The 16,430-nt window shown below is 40.1% G+C and overlaps 2 protein-coding genes across 3 annotated transcripts; one reads left to right on the top strand and one right to left on the bottom strand.

The window, feature by feature from the left end:
- The first annotated feature begins 235 nt into the window (after positions 1-235).
- Positions 236-1,427, top strand: LOC110895938 (histone H2A.6). Of its 2 annotated transcripts, XR_002567460.2 has the most exons (3): positions 236-675; positions 793-1,133; positions 1,255-1,427. XR_002567460.2 is itself a non-coding variant. In XM_022143331.2 (2 exons), the coding sequence occupies exons 1-2, from the start codon at positions 487-489 to the stop codon at positions 979-981; spliced, it is 378 nt and encodes a 125-aa protein (XP_021999023.1). In that variant the 5' UTR covers positions 236-486; the 3' UTR covers positions 982-1,245. The 2 variants fall into 2 exon arrangements, 1 of the variants encoding a protein (XP_021999023.1); XM_022143331.2 differs by lacking the exon at positions 1,255-1,427 and having other exon boundaries at positions 793-1,245.
- A 664-nt stretch (positions 1,428-2,091) lies between these two features.
- LOC110893538 (protein FAR1-RELATED SEQUENCE 5-like) lies at positions 2,092-4,324 on the bottom strand. The gene is made up of 3 exons (XM_022140643.2): positions 3,805-4,324; positions 2,222-3,759; positions 2,092-2,127 (listed from the first exon to the last, which is right to left on the bottom strand). Exons 1-3 carry the CDS (start codon positions 4,322-4,324, stop codon positions 2,092-2,094), a joined length of 2,094 nt encoding a protein of 697 aa, XP_021996335.2.
- Between the last annotated feature and the right edge of the window lie 12,106 nt (positions 4,325-16,430).

The following is a 16,430-nucleotide window of genomic DNA, read 5'->3' as shown; positions in this document are numbered from 1 at the left end:
TCACCCCCCTCTCTCTCCTCTCTCTCAATCGGTGAACATACACCGAGCTACACCCTTCCCGCGCGGTAAACTTGTGTTGGCGGCACCCTTCCCGCACGGTAAACAACTCCCCGCATGGGGTTACCGAAGGTGCTGCGGACACCCTAAGGGTATAGTTATATTATTATTAAGGGTAAAGTGAATATGTGGCTGTTTCACATTTAAGCTTAGATGTGAAACCATCCAAAACTACGTAGTTTTGCTAAAATACTTTCGGAACTTCATCTTGCTCCATCAAGTTACGTCCGAATTGGTTCCCGCTCTCATTCTCATGCTTTGCCCAATCGATCTTCTTCAGTTTCCTCCTAAATTCCTTCTTCTCCCATCACATTCCTCAAACCAGTATATAACCAAACACCCCCAAATCCTTCTCCAGATCAATCTCCCCTTCCTTCAAACCCTCCACCGTTGTTTAACACTCAAAAAGCCACCGTCTTTCTCCACCCAATGGCCGGAAGAGGCAAAACCCTAGGTTCTGGAGCCGCCAAGAAGGCCACTTCTCGAAGCAGCAAAGCCAGTCTTCAGTTTCCGGTCGGCGATATCGCCCGGTTCTTGAAAGCCAGTAAATACACCGAACGTGTGGGTGCCGGAGCTCCGGTTTATCTCGCTGCCGTTCTTGAATACCTCGCCGCAGAAGTAAGTTTCAATTTCGTTCAATCAATTTTGTTAATTTATGGTTTGGGAGTTTTAGGGTTTGGTTAATTTGGGGGTTTTGTGTTTTGATGTGGGAACTGTGAAATTGATGGTGTGCAGGTGCTAGAATTGGCGGGGAATGCTGCAAGGGATAACAAGAAGACTAGAATTGTGTCGCGACATATTCACTTGGCGGTGAGGAATGATGAGGAGTTGAGTAAGCTTCTTGGGGATTTTATGATTGCTAATGGTGCTGTTATGCCGAATATTCATAACCTTTTGTTGCCCAAGAGAGAGAGAAGTTGGTGACATCTGAGAGCTTTAAGAGTTTGTCCAGTTTGAATGCGGTTGCACTCCTGCGAAAAGTTCGGACGTTCATCCGGTTCCCAGTTTTCAGAACGGCTTCCAGTAGTTTGAGGAACAATTGGCTTTTTTTATGCTCTACACAAGCAGCCTCTAAGGTTTCAAAGGATTGTTTTATGTTTGCTTCTTCATCTTGTAGCGTGCACATGAATAATAACGATTCTAGCCTTTTGAAAGCATACGGTATTTCAACTAATATTTTTAAAAATCTCTCTGCAGATCCAAGCCGACTAAGATCCTCGCCGTATAGCCGTAATTTCAATTCCTCTTCATCAGTTGCGATGTTCGGTATTAGTCATCGTTACTAAAGCGAGCGCCCAGGCGTTTAACTTTTTACATTGCTATTATTGACCCGTTTAACTTTAATTTACCATATTTTGCCATGTTTGACCCATTTACTTTTACGTCGCTATTTTTTGACCCATTTACTTTTACGTCGCTATTTTTTGACCCATTTCTTTTACATTGCTAATCTTGGACCCGTTTAACTTTAACTCACCATATTTTGCCATGTTTGACCCGTTTCGTTTTACAATGCTATTTTTTGACCCATTTACTTTTACGTCGCTATTTTTTGACCCGTTTCTTTACATGGCTAATTTTGGACCTGTTTAACTTTAACTCACCATATTTTGCCATGTTTGACCCGTTTCGTTTTACAATGCTATTTTTTGACCCATTTGCTTTTACGTCGCTATTTTTTGACCCGTTTCGTTTTACAATGCTATTTTTTAACCCATTTGCTTTTACGTCGCTATTTTTTGACCCGTTTCGTTTTACAATCCTATTTTTGACCCATTTACTTTTACGTTGCTATTTTTTGACCCGTTTCTTTTACATAGTAATTTTTACATTGCTATCTTTGACCCATTTAACTTTAATTCAACAAATTGATCAAAAGACAAAATCAAGTTTCATTTTCAATATTGTATCTAAACATAGTAAATTTTCAAATTTAACAAGCTAAATAAGAAAAGCTCTACTGTTAAATACATTGGACAAATTCTGCAATCTCATTACCAACTAAACTTTAACTAAGACCTACAAAATCTCATATCATCCTTTGTTTTCTTGCAATGCCGCCTCATCTGCCTGAAAAATTAAATATCAGTATTAACTACAACTTCCAGCTCTTTTAAAAGTATTATACCGACAACCATTAATTATTAATACATATAAAACTTACCTTCTTTTTTTGACACCCACTAATGTAATGGCCAGGTTTCTTGCAGTAAGAACAATTTCTCTTTTTTGGCGCTTCTAGAGAAGATTTGATTCTAGTTGCACTTCTAGGACGAACTTTAGTATTAGTATGAACTACTGGATCCCGAATAGAAATTTGAGGCATCAAGTTTACTTGCGAACTTCCCGCATTAGAATCTTGTTGATTAGTCTCAGAGTGTTTCGGCTTTGTTCGAATACTTTGCTCTTCTAAAAACTTTAACAAGATGGTATTTAGTTTCTTTATCTCACACGGGGAGTCTCTTGCTTGTTCAACCGCTTTTCTAAAAGTTGATTGAACACACCATAAAGATAGCGCGCTGACTTCATTTTCACTTTGTATGTCTTCAAGCCCAATAGTGCAATTATCCGACTTATACCTAGCATCAAGTGTCCACCTAGGTAAAATATAATGATCAGGAAGGGTTTCAACATGTCTTTTCTTCAAGATATATAATATATGTTTGCATAATATCCCATATGTTTCAAACTTTGCGCATGAACATGTGACATCTATCTTTTCAGAAAGATGGAAGTTAACATTTCTCCAATATGTTTTATCAACATCCAATTGTCCAACCTTATATTTGATTTCTTCTGAATTCTTGCTTATTTTCTCATGAGTCAAGTTCAAGGTAGCTTCGGTCCATTCTTTTTTGAATACATCAAAGAGCTTCCTAGTGTAACGTGAACTTGCTTTTGCCTCTATCAAATTAATAGAAGAAAGAATTGGCTTGGAGTTCATAGTCTTGAAGTCTTCATCTTCTTCGGCAGCCCTTCGAGTCTCAACAGCTTTATCATACTGGCTTACGAACTCATTCAACATGGTCTTTGAGTTCACAAATCCATCAAAAAATGAATGAATACTCTCGCTTCTTCCACTTGATGTCATGCCAGCAAAAAAACAATCCTTCAAGTAGGCTTTAGCCCAATATTTACGTTGGTTATACATCTCCGTTATCCAATCGCCACTTTCAAAATTATATTTTTCACGTAACAATTCCCATCGAGTTTCAAACTCCTCAACCGTATTACTCTTTACCCATTGTTTGTGTAATTCTTGAAAGTCACTACAACTTGCTTTAAGTGCTCGAAGATGTTCAATCTCATGTTTCTTAATATGCCATGAACAATATCGATGTCGACTTTTTGGAAAAACACTTTTAACTGCATTGCCAATAGCTTTATCTTGATCGGTAATTATTGCCGATGGATACTTGTCAAACATGCATTTTAGGAAATTTTGAAATAACCATTCAAAAGTATCTTGTTTCTCATTTTCTAATAGTGCACCACCAAAAAGTATGGATTGACCATGATGATTCACCCCGACAAAAGGAGCAAATGGCATCTTAAATTTGTTGGTCATATATGTGACATCAAACACAACAACGTCCCCAAATTTTACATACGAGTCTCTTGATCTCCCGTCAGCCCAGAAAATATTTCTTGGAGACCCATCGTCAAATAAATCCACAACAAAATAAAGATTAGGGTCTTCCCCTAGTTTATCTTGGAAATGTTTAATAAGCCCGTAAAATTACTTACCTTTATATTGTTTCCGCTGATCTGCTAAGATATCTGCACATTGCTTTGATGAGACATCATTTTCATTTGAATCTTTCATGGTATTTACAACCTTCTTGATTTGACAAGGTTTCAACCCGGATTGACCAAGTTCCGACACTAGGGCTTTGCATGCCATTGAGCGGTGAAACTTTCCATGGGACCGATGTTTCATTACTTTGGTAGGAGTAACAGTTAACTCATGATTATGTGAGTCGTTAAATCTATCCACAAACCATTTCCCTTCTTTATTTTTTGAAATCCGAATATATGCTTCACATCCGGTCCTTAATTCTCTACGGCGTTTCTTAACATTTCCATTAGAACTATTGCACTTCATGTCTTTAAAACCCTCTTTGTTACACACAAATTTCCTTCGATAAGGCTCGTTTGTGGTCTTATTTTTAAAAAACGAAGATATACGTATTCCAAATCCATGTAAAAACGCATAGCGATTGTAGAAATCATATGCATCATCGGGAGAATCAAAAATCATTCCCATTACATCATTGGCTTCTTCTTTCTCAAACCCATAATCTTTGTCTACATCATTTATTTTCTCTGTTTCAACGTCTAGGTTGTTATTGTTGGCCAAATACCCGTTCGCGTCAATATCTTCAATCAGATGTGATGTGAAATCTGTTGTGCTATGTATTTCCTGTATGAAAAAAGTAAAAATTCGTAATTCAAATTAAGCAATTGAAATTACTGGGAAGTAATTTTATATAGAAATTTTGAATAACAGTAATCACTTCAATCTCATATTAGTTTACCTTAGTGATCAACCAATTGGAAATAAAATTAACAATATGAATAATGGTATGACAGATTGATTCGTAATTCAAGTTAATCGATTGCCGATGCTGGAAAGTAATTGTATGTAAACTTCATTGATTCGTAATTCAAAGTAATCGATTACCTCCATCAACAACTAATTGGAAATCTGAATCGAAATCAATTGCGAGTGGTTGGAGATTCAACGTTAATAGGCTTGGAATTGTTGAAGATGATGATTGCCAAACAAGGTCGAATGAATTTCTTGGATGTTGCTGAACTAATTTTTACGTATTTGTTGGGGAGGATGATTGTTTCCCTAACTAAAAAGATTTAGATAATTTTAGTCAAAGTAGGAATTAAAGTTTGGAAAGTATTTTAGCAAAACTACGTAGTTTTGGATGGTTTCACATCTAAGCTTAGATGTGAAACAGCCACATATTCACTTTGCCCTATTATTAATAATAAGGTAATGATGACCTAATGATTGTTAATTATTATGAATATTATTATTATTAAAACCCTAATTTTCTTAAAAACAGCCGCTCGTTCAATATCCTCTATTCAATTTCCGATGGCTGTTGCGTGTACATTTCTCGTCGGAGGTGATTATGGTTCGAAGATTACCGTCGGAGAAGATGATACGTTAATGGTGGGTGTTGCAAATGGAACGATGGTGGTGTGATGTTGCAGGTATGAGATGGTGAACGGTGAATGACGATTTGTAGATGTGGAGGAGTGGTCTGAGGAAGATGAATGGAAAGGATGGTGAAAGGAGGTGATGATGAAAATGGTATACGGTATCGTTGGAGATGATGTAGGGTGATGGGAAAAGTGGTGGTTTTCGTGGTCGGTTTTCCGATGATGATGGTGCACAACGATGACGTACAATGATGTTGATGGTTGATGAAGATGGTGATGAACAGTTTGGTGTAATTTGGTTGCAACTCAAAACCGGCACTCGAAATCGTATAGGTGGTTGCGAGTCGGAATGGTGGAGAAAGATGACTCGAAATCAGATTTTGTAATTAGTTGCGAGTCAGAACGCGGTTGCGAGTCGGAACCTGTAATGAAGATAATGAGACTCGAAACCTCTGTGTGGTGATGGTTGTGAACTTAAAAACTAGTGTGATCTTCGGAAACGAAGAAGGTGTGTTACGATGATAGCAGGTTGGTCAGAGAAGATGACCGTTGTCGGACGTGAAACCGTTTCGAATAATATTGAACTTCTGAAAACTCGAAACCGACGCTTATGATGATTCAACGATGAATGATGGCTACAATTTTGGATTAAAAATGGAAGACGTATTGCTGTTCTGATGATGATGATCGGTGATGATGATGATGAACGCTGCTGAGATCGGAGGATATCGCTGCTGTGATGATGATGATGTTGTATTTGTGTGATACTGAGCAGAACCCGTTGTAAGGTGGTTGTAATGACGTAGATAATGACTGGAACTCGAAATCACTTGCAACTGAAACTCGAGACCTTGAAAGATATGGGACTCGAAACCGTTGGACTTGGAACAAATCACTTGACTCGAGACCTCAACAGTGAACGGACTCGAAACCTCAATGACTCGAAACAATGGAGATGTTGAACAGATGATGATGATTTGATGTATATATTTAAATAATATATGGAAAGATTCTATTAAGTCAACAAATCACCGAAAACTTTGTGAAATTTTTTTTGAAATCAAGAAATTTTTAAAAATAAAAGATTATGTTTAATCTTTTAACAACTTTTCAAAAATTGAAGCACCAAAATATATTTATTTTTTATAAAAATTCGATGAACACTACGAAGAACACGATGAATGTTTTTGATGATTTTCAACAAAAAATTTCAAAATCTTGAAAATTTGATATCAAACCGAGCCTAGATGTAGGTTCTAATAGCTCTGATACCACTTGTAAGTCCCGAAAAACGGATCTTTCAATGATATCAAACAACCTATTGATTGTGCGGAATCCAATCAATTGGTGATTCAAGAAAAACACGAAAATATGAAGAACACACCGAAAATCACTTTTAAACTTGCACACGATATTATTACTATGACTAGCAAAATCGTCTGGTACAAGCTCACAACTCCAAAACCGTCTCCCTGTCTATGACTCTAGAATTTTGTGTAACAAAGAGGCTCAAACCCTAAAACAAGTTGAAAACTTGTTTATATACTTACTCAAGCCCATTTCCCAACATGGGCTCCCCTTGGGCCTGCTTAGCCCACATGGCCTAAAGCTTGGCCCAAGTGACCTATAAAGGTCCAAAACCTAATATTAAATAACCCGGTAAGGCCTAATTAGTAACAATAACCCGTTGTGTTAATTTCATGCATCAGTCTCACACTTTAGGGCCTATCATATCTACAATCGCTTTTCCATGTCATAACATATGCAGCTATTCCTAAAAACTTTGTCTGAACCAATATAAGAATCACTACAGCCATAGACAATCACCAAAGAATATATAAAATTCAAATAAGCAGTTTTCCCACTATTGCTAGAACTGTAAAACAATATCCAGACATTAATCCAAGGGAATTGACATCATTAAATCTGTAACCTAATCTCTACATTAACTTAGAAAGCATGGGAATCGATAAAAAAGTAGAATATCTAAAAAAACCCTGATTTACTGAAACAAAAAATGTAACTTCCCTAGAATGTACCTTACATTATCCAGACATTAGTCCAAGGGAATTGACATGATTAAATCTGTAACCTAATCTTTACATGAACTTAGAAAGCATGGGAATTGATAAAAAAAAAGTAGAATCTCTAAAAAAAACCCTGATTTACTGAAACAAAAAAGTAACTTCCCTAGAATGTACCTTGATTTGTTGTTAACCTCATGTCTTATTTCTGATTCTTTTATTAGTATCTTCCTCCTCATAAAAGACTGTGACAACCCTCACTAAACCAGGTATCCGTACGATTTAATTAATAATTAATTGCCGCTTAATTACTGTGCTTAACTAAAATTGCTGATGAACTGCTACTTGATTTCTAGTACTTGTATATTCCTGCATCATACTTTACATACTGTCACTACACTATTTACAAGTTGAACCTTAGTGACAAACATGATGCACTAACGCACAGTAGCATTAGAACGGATAACCTATTGAACATGCTGATACAGCCAGCATCAGGCAGACACTGCCTCTAAGGGCCTGTATGAGCCAGAAATATTTTACTACACCCATAGTGTGTGTAGGGATACAAGGGTTGTAGAACTGCGTCTCTAGGAATAAGATATAATGATTGGATGTGCCTAAAACGTACTCTAAGCACAAAACACAGCACTTTATTTAACATACTAGCTTCTGGCTAACTAATAAAGTGCCAAATCATGAGGAAAATATTCCTGACACTTTGCGGAAGGAGTTGTGTCACTAAAAATATTATTTACGACACTTAAAAGCTTACTTAAGCACTTTAACGGATTACTATCCAACTGAACAACCGGACTATCCCGGAACATAAAAATATTGACAATAATATTATTGGTCTTTTTCTGAGCCAGTTAGGGTCCCTGAATACCCTAACACCCGCATTATAACACATCACACCACTAACCAAGTTAACCCCTAAACCTAACTTGGTTTAACTAAACTAAACTCTAACTATATACTTAAGATTGAACCAAGACCCCCCCCCCATGTAATCGGCCAAACTAGGGGGAACACAAGGGTACAAAAGTTTGATTATTTTATTTTTGTTGCCTAATATCAAGAATACACATGATCCTTTGGTCCATAATCCTTAGAATTGTCTATAAATAACAAGATGATACACAAGAGTTTATCATGACACACCACAAAACACCCTCTCTCTTGCCCTCCCTAGCTCACGGCCGAACCCCCTTGGGTCACCACCAACATTTTCGGCTTTTATTCATTCCATTCCAACATCACACAAGTGCTCAAGGTCACGCATTAGGAGTCTTGGAGCAAACGGAAGTGGAAGGACCTCGTTATCTTGCTTTTATCCACCACATTTTCGCCTAGAATCTTCCCTAGCCCCGAGCTAGAGGTATAACACTTAAAACTCATTCTCGAACTAATCTAAGGTGGTTAATAAGATTTCTAACGGTTAAAATGCGGAAACTTATCTTTTGAAGCTTTAAAGGCTACTAAAACATGAATATTGTTGGATAGAAGCTTAATACTTGTGTAAAAGTTGTAGTACTTGGAAGATGTGATTATTTAGGCCCGATCTACATTGTGGTAGCTCGGATCATCGTTTAACCCGACTTTGTTAAGATCATGGATCTTGACATAAGCTTGTCTTGAACGGTACAAGGGTTAAAAGGTGAAACTCTACCACACGAGAAACATGAACTTGTGTAAAAGTATTTTTACTTGTAAAATAGTGTTTAAAACTAGCGGATCTACGTATCTGCAAGTGGTATTTTCAAAGGACCAAGTGTCGAGAAAATCATGTTTTATAAAAGTCGGATGACACACTAACAAATATGATTTTTACAAACCACAAGTGTATAAACACTTGTGAAATAAAAAGTTTCGACAAAATAACAATCTTTGAGAAAGATGACGGGAAGTTGTGAAGGATGATTTATTCTAAAAACGAGGTTTTTACGGGATTAAACTATTTTATACAAAGATCCACCAAATATAACGAGATCTACACTATAGTTTTCAGAAAAACTACAAGTTCATGTGATTATGCGATTTACATACTTGTCGACTAGTTTGATGTGTCGGAAATTGTTTGGTTGAATCAAGAAGTTGTTGAAATGATTTTGGTAAAAGCAAATGATACGCTTGAAAGCGTGGCCACCTCCAGTTACAGGGGAAACTCTGGCGAAATTTTTCTAAAAATATAACACTTAGAATTATTTACAAGTGTTAGAATTATTTTTGATATGTTTTCAAAAATATATTTCGCCACGACTTTATTTACAAATATTCGGAGGTGGGATTTTCACAAAACTAAACGTGATAAATATATATTTGGTAAATATAACTTTTCACAACACTGTTTATGATTATATTGTGAAAATATACAAATATTATTTTTAGGGTAAAAATAATATTTACAAACGTTGACGAATCCAAAATAATACAAACGCTTTCACGATAAACATATAAGTTACATCGGTAATTATTATTACCACACGATTACTAAAACGTAACTTACGCATTATACGGAAATGATTATGAACGAATATTTTATCAACGTATTATTTTTGGGGAAAAATTATGTAAAATGGAAATATAATATTTTTGAGAAAAATATTTATATTTGGAATGAAGATATATTAAGTGAGACTTAATATTATAAATTGAACGCACATGTATTAAATCCCCCATCCTTGGGAAGGAGATTAACTACCAAGTACATGCAAGATATAAACACAAAATAGTTGTCTAACTATTTCCCAAAAACCCAAACTATAAAGCTAAGGCACGGCCATCCGTCTAATAGAATTAGTACATGTAGGTCGTCGCACAGCTGACATTCGGAGTACTTGGTAGAGACGCACTGACCGTGAGTTCATGTCCCCCTTTTTCACTTAACTGTTTTCAGTTTTCTAAACTGCGGGGGTGAAATACATGTTACAATGTTTATGATTACTTTATACATGGTATGGTTAGCGTAAGGAGGGTTACTACTTAGATCATGTGAGTGGGTAGGCGGAAACTTGAGGCCATTAATCCTCATGGTAGGACCGAGGGATAGGAGCGGTAGATCTATCTGGGTGTAGCGAGCCCAGCCCCAGGTCCAGCATAACGGACCTCGGGGTGACTTAGTGCCCGACGCATAAATCCGCTAGGTTTGAGTCTTCCTACTTGCACTTCACACATATCAATGGCCTTGCAAACCATTGGTGATCTCTTTTTCCTTATTTGCTACATACCAGGGTTTTGATAAAGACAAAGGTTTATTTACTCACTTACACATGAACTCGCTCAACATTATTGTTGAATTTTCAACTTACATGTATTTCAGGGAATTAAAAGATCTGGCACGGTATGGCACGTTTTCCCGCTGCACTAGTTTCCAAGATCATCCGGGGTTTAGGGAATGTGACTCTTTCCTGGACAAGTCACAGTCCTTAAACTGTGTTTATGTTACGTTTAAGTTTGTAATGTTTATTGAACAAGGTTGGTTGTTAGGGCGTGTTTCCCGTTAAAACAATGGTACTGTGTTTGGTTTTAAAACTTAATGGATGATTCTTGCATGTTTTTAATTCATATAGCTTTGTTATGATTAAGCTATGGTATTAAGAAGTCACACCAAATTAACCACGCTTCCGCAAAGCCAGGGTGTGACAGCTTGGTATCAGAGCTCTGATCATAGCGAACTAGGATTCTTTCTCGAGTCTAGACTATGATCACTAGGGCTCTCACGAAAACATTTTTACTGCATACCACTTAAGTCCAGATCCAAAACGTTTTTACAAACAAATGTTGAGCACCTTTTATTTATTTATGATTAGGCTCAGTCTTGGAGACTGAGGCTCGGTCTTAGAGGCCGAGGCTCGATCTTAGAGATCGAGGTAGATGTTTATTATTTATAGGCTCAGTCTTGGAGGCTGAGGCTCGGTCTTAGAGGCCGAGGCTCGATCTTAGAGATCGAGGTAGATGTAGGCTCAGTCTTGGAGGCTGAGGCTCGGTCTTAGAGGCCGAGGCTCGATCTTAGAGATCGAGGTAGATGTTTATTATTTATAGGCTCAGTCTTGGAGACTGAGGCTCGGTCTTAGAGGCCGAAGCTCGATCTTAGAGATCGAGGTAGATGTTTATTATTTATAGGCTCAGTCTTGGAGGCTGAGGCTCGGTCTTAGAGGCCGAGGCTCGATCTTAGAGATCGAGGTAGATGTTTATTATTTATAGGCTCAGTCTTGGAGGCTGAGGCTCGGTCTTGGAGGCCGAGGCTCGATCTTAGAGATCGAGGTAGATGGCTAGCTAGGCTAGGAAGAATAGGCTCAGTCTTGGAGGCTGAGGCTCGGTCTTGGAGGCCGAGGCTCGATCTTAGAGATCGAGGTAGATGGCTAGTGAGACTAGGAAGAGTAGGCTCAGTCATGAAGGCTGAGGCTCGGCCATGGAGGCCGAGGCTCGATCTAGGAGGTCGAGGTGGATGATAGAGCAGTCTTAGAGACTGGAAGAAATTTGGCTAGTGGGACTAGGAATGTCAGTCTTAGAGACTGGGAAGAATTTGGCTAGCGGGACTAGGAATGTCAGTCTAGGAGACTGGGAGGCTAGTGGGACTAGGAGAATTATTTGATTCTTTATTGTTGACTTACATGTTTATATGAATATATGATTGATTATTATACGTATGTGTGTTTGTGTTACAAACGTCATGATGTACTAGAAAGATGGACACTACGAATCCCATGGCCATAGTATCAGACGACATAGTTTCATCGGAGCACGAGGTGTACATTTCCGATACTACCGACACAGACAATGACGACTTTCAGCCCTTTTGCGCTGCCTGAAGTCGTAGCAGAGCCTACTGATGGCCATCTTGTTGGGAATTTGCCACTCGCGGTGATCCCTGCTCCTGTGCCCCTTGCCGCTTATCCTGTTGTTGATATGCCCCCCCCCCCGATGTGGCCTCTGACGACGATAACGATCTACTAGAGGAAGACCCATTCGAGGGCGAGGCCCTATTGCTGCTGGTATTAGCCTACTGCTTGCGGACGCTCCTGCAGGGGAAACTCATGCCCATTCCCCTGTCCCAGACTCATTTGAGTTCCTGACATCCGCATTTTCGCATATACAAGGAGTGCAGCACCATTCACACGACGCCGACCCTGATATGGCATCATCAGCTGCACCGGTTCCCGCACACAGCTTTGAGTTTGATCACGGTATTGAGGGTGATCTTGTTCTTCCACCCGGTTTGATCCAGACCATGACCTTGAGTTCATACACCAAGACCAGCCCTTGGAGGATCCTGTAACCCTCTATGATGGTTGATCCAGCTGATTTTGAGATGGAGTTGGTTGATCCGGAGCCAGCCGTGGCCCTTGAGCCAGGCGTTGCTCCTAACACCGCATTGGAGCATGACCCGGTTCATGCCGATGCATCTGCTGTTGCTCCTTGATTGATCATCTGCTTGGACGAGAGAAAATTTGGGGTAACTGTGCAAGACAATTTATTATTACGGGGGCCCACGTAATAACGACTTGTAGTACACAGAAATCCTGGTTGACTCTGCGGGTCAAGCTAATGAAAACCAATGTAGCAGGAAATAACTCGAACACGAATGACCCAGGCGATGAAGCCTCGACTTCATTCAATTTCAAGCAACAAGCCAAATTGGCAAGCCTATGTGAAGGCTCAGAAAATTTATTTCCCCACCCATACATTGAGTATATTTATGTGTAAAATTGGGTGAGTACATGATGGCTTATGGTGCTATGTATCTCATAGACAATTGGAAAGTTGTCTAACCCACTTCATGCCATTTCGGCAGAAGAGAATGCCACCCAGGCGTGACACAAACACCAGTATGTTGCCAAGGATAGAAGCCGAGCTGCAAAAACACAACTCACAGGCAATTGCACGACATGAAGCTCTCTGCTTTTAGTACAGCAATGGCACTACTGGAAATAATCCCCAGCTGACCGCACCTATAAGCAGTTCCTGAACTGCAAGCCTTTGAACTTCGACGAAACAGAAAGCGCCATTGCATTTGTTCGTTGGTCCGAAAAGATTGACTCCATTCTAAGAAAGACTAACTGTTCGCCCCAAACAGAGTGATACCTTTACCTCGAGGTCATTTCTAGACGGCACACTCTCATAGTGGGACCATCAGGTTCAGGCCCTTGACACAGATGCTGCTTAGGCACTGAGCTGGGATGAGCTCAAGGAAATGATGGAGGAGAAATGTGGTTCTAAGACTGGAATTCAGAAGCTTGAGATAGAGTCCTGGAAATTGAAAATGGACGAACCAGAGATTCCTGAACATGTCCAGCGATCGCACGACTTGCCTAGGGTCGTCCCCTACTAAGTCATTGATGTTACAGTTGGGTACCTGTAAACCTTACATTCTGGTCTCGACTTGTGGCAATGTAATCGCAGTGATCTATTGTTTATGTTATATGACATGGGATGTTATGTGGCTGATTTATTTATAACATGACATGTTAAGTGCTGATATTGTTGAATACGTACATTTCACCTGCTATGACCTAACCTACGTGAAACATCTTTTAGAAGATGCCACCAAGACACGAAATGCGCATGCTCACCTCATGGGCGGAACTTCAAGAGATAATTGCTGCAGCTATATCACAGCACGAGGCCCTACGCTCCGAACCTCACAGAGGCACCTCAGAAAATAACGGCTGTCCCTACTGGCACTTCCTCAACTACAAGCCTCCGAAGTTCAACGGCACTGGAGGTGCCATAGCTTTTGTGAAATGGATTGAAAGTATGGATTCCATCTTTCGAATGAGTGGTTGTACGCTACAACAACAAGTCCTATACGTTTCTGAGTTGTTTCAAGATGGAGCTCGACTATGGTGGAACCTTCAGGTTCAAATAAAGGGCGAAACCGCAGCATATGCATTATCATGGGATGAACTGAAGGGAATGATGCATAAGAAGTATTGCTCCCAAGCGGAAACCCAGAAGTTGGAAGGGGAATTCCAGAGCCTGATGATGGAAGGTCCAAAAATGTTGGAATACATGCAAAGACTTCATGATTTGGCACGAGTAGTTCCGTACTTGGTGGAACCAGAATTGAGGAGACTAGGACATTTCATTTGGGAATTGGCACCTCAAGTCCTGAGCTTAATGACAGCATCTATGCCACCAACAACTATGGCTGCAAGTAAGATGGGCTTGGCACTCGTTACGGAAGCCATTAGACTAGAAAAACTTGCAAACCCTGATAGGGAGACTCAGGTAGAGTCGTCTGGAAAGAACAAAAGGAAGCTTACCGAAGATACCCGAACGAATAATGATGAACAAAGCTCTATTCGAGGTTGTTTTGACTGCGGAGACAAAGGGCATTTCAAGAAAGATTGCCCTAACAACAGACAGGCCAATGATAAGATTTACTTAGAAACTAAATCAAGACGTGCTGGGTGCAAGTATCACCATGAATGTGGATGTTGGAAGCCTAGGTGCGGAAGAAAAGGGCACAACAAGGATGGTTGTGGGATGAAGAGTCCCAGACAAGGAGAAAACCGAAACAACGCTCAAGGTGGAAGCAGGAAAGGAAATGGCCGAGTGCCGGGATGCTTCCATTGTGGGGACATTAGACATCTTAAGAGAGAATGCCCGAAGTTGAAACAAGACCGTGAAAGAACACCCAGCATCGGAGTTTGTGAAGCATGCCAGGATCCAGGCGTGATTACTGGTACATTCTTTAACAACCAAAACTTTTGCATCTATTTTGTTTGATACTGGTGCCGATCATAGCTTCGTGTCGTTAGAATTTAAGAATATGCTTGGTTTAGCCGCTAGTAAGTTAGATATTTCGTACTCGATCGAATTGGCGAATGGGAAGTTAGTAGAAGCCAATGAAGTCGTCAGGGGTTGTGTGATCGAATTGGGAGAGCGTGAGTTCGCTCTAGATCTACTACCGGTCCAGTTGGGAAGCTTCGACGTGGTAGTAGGAATGGATTGGTTATCGAGTAACAAGGCTGAGATAGTTTGTCATGAGAAGGTCGTTCGTATCCCGACCGAAGATGGTGAGACCATTGTTGTTCACGGAGAGAAGCGTGAGATGCCGTTGAGGATTATTAGCTGCCTGAAGGCAAGAAAGTGTTTGCAGAAGGGATGTGCTGCCTTTCTGGCACACATTGTAGATAAGAAGGCTGCTGAGCCAAAGATCGAAGACATCCCAGTCGTGAGGGAATACCCAGAAGTCTTCCTAGAAGATTTGCCTGGCTTGCCGCCTCAAAGGCAAGTGGAGTTCCGCATTGACTTAGTTCCAGGCGCCGCGCCTGTGGCTAAGGCACCTTACAGACTCGCTCCGTCTGAAATGCAGGAACTGTCGACGCAACTTCAAGAGTTGTTAGACAAGGGATTTATCCGACCGAGCTTCTCGCCTTGGGGAGCTCCAGTTTTGTTTGTCAAGAAGAAGGACGGTAGTTTCCGTATGTGTATTGACTACAGAGAGTTGAACAAGCTGACGATCAAGAATAGGTATCCCCTGCCAAGAATCGATGATCTGTTTGACCAACAACAAGGTTCAAGCTTTTATTCAAAGATCGATCTTCGATCTGGATACCATCAGCTACGGATACAGGAGGAGAGTATCCCAAAGACAGCCTTCAGAACTCGATATGGACACTACGAGTTCCTCGTTATGCCGTTTGGGTTGGCAAACGCACCTGCAGTGTTCATGGATTTGATGAATCGAGTTTGTAAGCCGTACTTGGATAAGTTCGTGATTGTATTCATCGATGATATTTTGATTTATTCAAAGACGAAGGCTGAGCACGAGCAGCATTTAAGAGCCATTTTGGAGCTGCTAAAGAAAGAACAGTTGTATGCCAAGTTCTCTAAGTGCGAGTTTTGGCTAAGAGAAGTGCAATTCCTTGGGCACGTGGTGAATGGAGATGGAATCCACGTGGATCCCACCAAGATCGAGGCGATCAAGGATTGGGAAACGCCAAAAAACGCCAACCGAGATTCGGCAATTCCTGGGTTTGGCTGGCTATTATCGAAGGTTCATGGAGAATTTTTCAAAGATCGCTCAACCATTGACGCTCCTCACGTAGAAAGACAAGAAGTTTGAGTGGGGAATCAAACAGGAGGAAGCATTTCAGATATTGAAAGATAAGCTTTGCAACGCACCAATCTTAGCCCTACCGGAAGGTACAGATGATT

This window comes from Helianthus annuus, chromosome 12 (genome assembly GCF_002127325.2).
Source record: "Helianthus annuus cultivar XRQ/B chromosome 12, HanXRQr2.0-SUNRISE, whole genome shotgun sequence".
Lineage (NCBI taxonomy): Eukaryota > Viridiplantae > Streptophyta > Magnoliopsida > Asterales > Asteraceae > Helianthus > Helianthus annuus.
Note: the sequence above shows the minus strand (reverse complement) of the source record. Positions and strands in the feature narration are given on the sequence as shown.